At 46.0% G+C, this 6,000-nt stretch overlaps 1 protein-coding gene across 3 annotated transcripts in view; it reads left to right on the forward strand.

Moving 5' to 3' along the window:
- TUSC3 (tumor suppressor candidate 3) overlaps nucleotides 1–4,089 on the forward strand; it is a 53,281-nt gene extending 49,192 nt beyond the window's left edge. For all 3 annotated transcript variants that reach the window (XM_074228171.1, XM_074228170.1, XM_074228172.1), the window contains one exon: nucleotides 3,599–4,089. Coding sequence is in view for 2 of the 3 variants with exons in the window: in XM_074228170.1 (XP_074084271.1) it covers nucleotides 3,599–3,614 (16 nt within the window). In the remaining variant the exon portion in view is untranslated. The remainder of the gene's footprint in view (nucleotides 1–3,598) is intronic.
- The last annotated feature ends 1,911 nt before the right edge of the window (nucleotides 4,090–6,000 follow it).

Raw genomic sequence — 6,000 nt, forward strand, 5'->3', positions numbered from 1 at the left:
GCAGTGGGAAAGGCTCACTGAGTTGGTGGGGCTGGGAAAGCCTCCATTTGGGGAGTCAGACATTTTACTCACATTTCTTATTAATTTCCTGAACCCTGCGAATCTGTTGGAACTCAAGTTTAGAATATGACTAGGGATGAGCCAGGGGGATGGGGTAGGGCCAGGGAGGCAAGGTGGTCTAGAGGAGAGAACAGTCATGTTGAGCCATTTAACTGTAGGGTCAAGTTTGGAAGAAAGGAAAAGGGTATCAGACCAAGGCTGCTGACTTGGGACAGTGGGTGAGGGCTGGAGGCCCTGGAGATTGAGGGAGGATGTGAACTGACTGAGTAGGTAAGAGGAATAGACTTAGAGGCAGTGGTTAGGACAGAGGGGAGGACTTCGCAGAGGGTTAGAGGAGACCAAGGAGCTGGGAGACCCTGGGCATTGTAGCCCTTGTCAGCACATATGTGGAAGTTCCCTCCCTAGGATGAAGCAGGCTAGCTGTTGAAGTACACTGAGAGTGGACTCCTTGGGAAAGCAACAGAGTTGACCCAAAGCCTTGAGAGGGGCTGAGATCTCAAAAGTGTGAAGCTCTGACAGGAGAGAAGACTGCCCAGGGATGGGGACAGAGACATGAATGGGGGTGGAGGAAAGCAGTGGCTGATGGGAGGTGGAGCTAGAGAGTAGGCTTAGGCCTGCCAGCCTCCTGGCCTGGGCCTGAGCAGATGCTACCAGGGAATCTTCTTCATCATCCCAAGACAACATGTGACTCCCCTGTTTCAAGAAGCTCCCATTGGCTCCCTGTTGTCCTTTGGAGGTTCTGATCCTCACGTCTGCCTTCAGTCTTGGTTCCCAGTGCTGTCCTTCAGAGCTCTTGACTCTTATCTGTTCTCTTAACATTGGTTCCAACTGGATGGAAATTAGAAAGTCCAGTCTCCTTGCTGCTACTCTGAATCCAGTTCAGGGCCATCCTCAACAGGAGGGCCAGCATCATTATCCCCAGTCCTTGACGCCATCTCTCTCCTGAAATTACCTGCCTTCAAGAGAGGGGCCCCTCTCCTAATGCTTGGCACAGGGCTGACTACTTGTTTTTTCTCAAGACTAAATCTCAGGTTTTTTTTTTTTAAAAGGTCCAACTTTTGGAAGTAATTACTCTCCAAAATGTGGAGGGTGCAAAGAGGGGAGAGCTGCCCCCAGTGGGTGTGACTTCTCCCTCTTGGAGCAGAAGGCAGAACCAGGAGCTGAGAGGTCAAGGCAAAGGGGCCAGTATAGGCTCGAAGTCAGAGACTAGAGATGATGGTGGTGGAACTAGAGGGAAAAACCCAGATCCTCACCATGAAAACAAGAGGAGGGAGGGAGGAAAGCACAGTCAGCCTGGAGGCTGGAAAAGCAAGATGGACTCCCCCCCACAGCCCAGTTCCAGAAGCTCCATGATGGGATTGCACAAAGCTAGTCTTGCTTTCAAAATAAATCCTAATTTTTACTGGACTTGTGTGACATTGAGGCATTTCATGCACCTTTATGAGTTATGTTAGAAGATATTAAAAAGCTGAACTCTGAGAGCTTTTAGTTAAACTAATATTTGAGCCCATCAAAACGATTAGACAGGTGAAGGTGAAGGCAAAGAATCTACTGCATACTCAGATCAATGGAAAAGAGCAATTGGCTATCTTCAGTATGTAGCAAATCCATATCAGAACACACCTTGGATCTCTAGTGATTGGAGGATGCCAATGAAGCCAGCCAAGAGATGAAATCATTCCCTAAAGGGAAATGTGGCCTTCCCTTTGTTCTGTCCACCTCCCCACCCACCCTACTTCCCTTCCCTTTGGGATCCACCAATCTCCATGATAAGTTTCTTTTTGCTTTCAGATGCTATTTTACTTGTGAGATTCTCCAGGCAACATTTTAAATGCCTTATCTCTCCAGGCTGGCAGAGAGCCTTTGTTCAAAGGGAACCAGGGTCACCCTACATCCTAATAAATCCCGTGTGTAACATTAATGAAGACCTTAAGTACAAAGCATCAGGTTTTTTTTTTATATGGGAATGGCATCATTTAAGCCAGAGGTCCTTCACCCTTTTTTGTATCTGTTCCCTTGGGCAGCCAATGGACCCCTTCTCAGATAAGGATGTTTGTCCTTCATTCTTGAAGAAGACCATGATATCAGGAAGGTGATGCCATGACAAGCACATGAATTGGATTTGAGTGAGGGGCTGTGCTAGGTCATCAGCCTCACTTTCTCCTTCAGAGCATCTGGGTCCAGTAGCCAGATAGGGATCAGGATGACTGGAGATGACCCTGGATGTGAGGCAGTCAGGGTTACGTGATTTGCCCAGGGTCTCACAGCTAGTGTGTACCAAGTGTCTGAAGTTGGATTTCAATTCCTGTCCTGACTCCAAGGCACCATTCTAGCTGCTACTCTCAGAACCATGGTTTTAAAGACATAAAAGAATTAAAAAATTTTGAGACTAAACATGCTGAAACAGAAGTTCCAGATGTTTTTTAAACAAGATGCTGATCGTCCTGGATAAGAACTCCTCATCAAATCCAAATCCATCTTATAGATGGGGAAATTGAGAAGAAATGATGTAAAATGATGTTTTAGTCTTTAATTTTTAGTGAATTGGTCTTCGAAAGTTTAATTTTTGACCCTGTGAGAAAAAGTGCTCAGAAAGATATCTAGGAAAGTCAGTATCCATTGTCTCTAATTTGTTAAGATTTCTCCTTTTCCTCTGTTAGATTTATCTGGATTTTATAGTTTGACAGAAAGCTATCCATACATGTGTGCACTCTCTCTCTCTCTCTCTCTCTCTCTCTCTCTCTCTCTCTCTCACACACACACACACACACACACACACACACACACACACACAATGGGAAAAATGAGTAAACCTTCCCATAAATTTGTTTTTGGTACTTCATAAATTCAGAAAATACGGTTTATGTAGGCCTTCATGCTTTGGGAGGGAATTGAAAATTCACAAACATTCCCTTATCCTTTGACTCCTGCCAGTGTATATATTGGCTCAGTGCTCCTTTCTCTGCATTGGCCATGACTGTAGCAGGTTTTCGCTCAGTGTTGAATTGAATGTGTGATGTCCTGTGTCTTTATCAATGTGAAGAGGTTGCATCTGTGAGTGTCCTAAACTGAATGTCTAGTCCCTCATTTGCCTGTGACCCTCTTGGGCCTTTAGCTTTGGATAGTATAGGCCACAGAGGTCCTAGAGAATGAGATTTTGTAGCTCTTGAAATGCAGTTAGGACTAAAAAGCCCTACTCCAGGGTCTTCCCCATGGTGGTCTTCTCCCACCACTTCGTACCATTGAGTGCTAGGCCTTGGCCCTGGTCCCTGATCAGCTTCCTCCTCAGTCCACCTTCTTCCCTGTCATTTTTACGTGCCCAGACCCACTGCAGTGAGCCACCCAGGTTTAACTTTGAAATGTCATTTATTCTCCACAATTGCTTTTCATTATGTCCTAAATACTTTTATAATGAGGTATGTTTAGGCATTTTTTTAAAATGTTTCATATGGACTAAGTTTGAAATGCTTTATTTATTCTGGGGCTTGGGGAGAAGACTGTCATTTGCGGCATTTAATATTTTTTCTCTCTTTTGCAGCTTTTTAATTAAATGAAATCCTGCAGGATTTGCCCAAGATGAATGTTTACCATGAAGATAAACTGAATCTGATCCCGATACCAACATTTTGTTCTTTAGAATTTTTGGTGGCTCCGCCAGTAACTGTGCAAAGTTAGACTCATCTTGTGTGTGATTAATTGTGCATCTTGCTAGTGATAATACTCCTCCATTTCATTTTTGGAAAGATGTGAAGGAAGTATATACCACCTCTACAAAGGACACATCAGACAGTTGTTTGAGGCTCTTATTTATTTTCTATACGTGGTAAAGGAGTGGAATGCAATGAACAGTGTTATGGAATTATTCAGGAATTAATCAAAGATTTATTCAGGAATTAGTCAAAGAAACCCAAGTGTATTTGGTGTAAATGTTCTTGCCATTGTCACAGACACAAATTATATGCATGAAATCTATGTCATACATGTATGAATTAGCTCTCTGATTGTGATAAAGTAAATGAGCTCTCTTAAGCAGTGTTTTCTTGGGGGGAGAATGAAGTTTGGTGGAGTCTGGGAAGTCGTTGCGGCTCAAATAGAATACCTTGTGGGAGCCACCATTGTGGCTCACACCCCAGGACTTCCTTAGCAAGAGTGGGCAGAGCCTGAGACAGGCCTCTGCAGCTTCAGGATCTCCTTTGGGTGGAGCCCAGAGCCTACCCTGGGTGAAGTCTCCAGAGATATCTACATAGTCATCCTGTCCATTGGGCAGAGAGGGAGAACAAAGAGGGACAATTGTGGAAATCAAGGGATAGAGGAAGAGTTTTAGAAAGAAAGCAAGGCAAGAGATGACCATCTGAAAAGAAACTGGAAGGTTGGGTGGACTCTGGAGTCTTGGGTTCCTCTGAGAGTCATGGTCTAGGACTGGGGAGGTGATAGCACAGCTTTCCTGCATAGGTCTGAGCTCCATCACCAGACTGAAGAGCGTGAACATTGAACCTCAATCAGGAGACATTGTTGGGGGGACTGTAAGGAAGCAGAGGAGTGGGTAGACACGTGGAGCTTCCAGTACTTGAAGGACTGCCCTTTGGAAGTGGAATCAGCCTTGCCCTTTTAGTTCCCAAAAGGCAGAATTTCCAGTGGGAGTGGGAGTAGGGGTCGGGGACTTGTCAAGAGGCAGATTTAGACAGGACCTGAAGAAATGCCTCCTAATGTTAGAGCTGTTGGAGAGTGGAGCAGAGACAGTGGGGACTCCTGCTGAGAACATTAAGCATACCTGGGTCATGGCTTGTGCAGATGGTTTTTCAGGGGTGGGATTGAGGGGTTACCTTCCCAGAAGTTGTTGTTCACGCTGGTGCTCTGGAGTCAGAGAACAAGCACATCAATGAATGGGTCCTTCATGGAATGAGCTTGGGCAGGGACCTTAGTGGACCACCCCCATGCCTTTAGCAAGCTGCTTTTGTAGCTGCTTTGTCCAGGAGGGGCGGGGCTCTCCCACGTCCCAGCCAAGGCCAAGTGAGTCCCTGCTGAATTCATTTTGCTGAAGGAATTGTACAGAGCTCTCTTTCATCCAGATTCCTGCCTTCTATGTGACTCCCCTTGGTCTTAGACTTGTAGAACCTCAAGGGGCATTAACTCCAATGAGTACATGAATAGGAAGCCATTGTTCTCTGCTCTGGAGGAAGTGAGCATCTGGTCTGGGCAGTGATAGACACCTGCACACCCCATCAAACAGCTGATTCTGGAGCATCTTGGCCATTGAGAGGTTTTCTTTGTATTGAGTGTAATCTCTTCCACCCACACCTTACCTGCACATCTCCAAGCATAACTCCCAATTCTCCCTATGCTGGCCCCTAGGGCCATTTTATGAAATTGGCCCCAGTCCTCCCCTGTCTCCTGGTTGCCCTCATGGGCTGACAAAATCCCAGGATGCGCTTCTGTCCACATCTGCTTTGGTGAGAAGACTGGAGGACATCTTTCTCTTGTGCTTTGTTTTTGACTGGCATGGCATGACACCTGCATGGGCTTGCTGGCCTTCCTCTCATGCAGTGGGGGAGCTCAAGGTGAGATGGCCCTTTGCCTGGGAGAAGGAAAGTTCTGGGATAGACAACTACTGCATCATTTCACTGTGGGTATTCCAATCTCCTCAAGGATCCTGTTGCAGTTTTGGTCCTTGGCAATGAGAGGTTCCTGGGATTCTGACCATTAGTCCAACCAGAAGCTACAAATCCAACAGTAAGAATTAAAATGACAGCAAAACAAGGAAATCGAGCAACAGAATATTCCCCTCCACCTTCTATATATGAATGGGCACCATCTCATTTCTCCTCAGACTCCGTAGGAGTCCTACAGGGAAGGGAAGGGCATCCCAGGCAACATGGTCTGGAGGAAGGAAGGCTATGCAGCATGCAGTTTGCATAGGTCCCTGATCTCAGTTCACCCCCT

Source organism: Macrotis lagotis, chromosome 3, assembly GCF_037893015.1.
Source record: "Macrotis lagotis isolate mMagLag1 chromosome 3, bilby.v1.9.chrom.fasta, whole genome shotgun sequence".
NCBI classification, from domain to species: domain Eukaryota; kingdom Metazoa; phylum Chordata; class Mammalia; order Peramelemorphia; family Peramelidae; genus Macrotis; species Macrotis lagotis.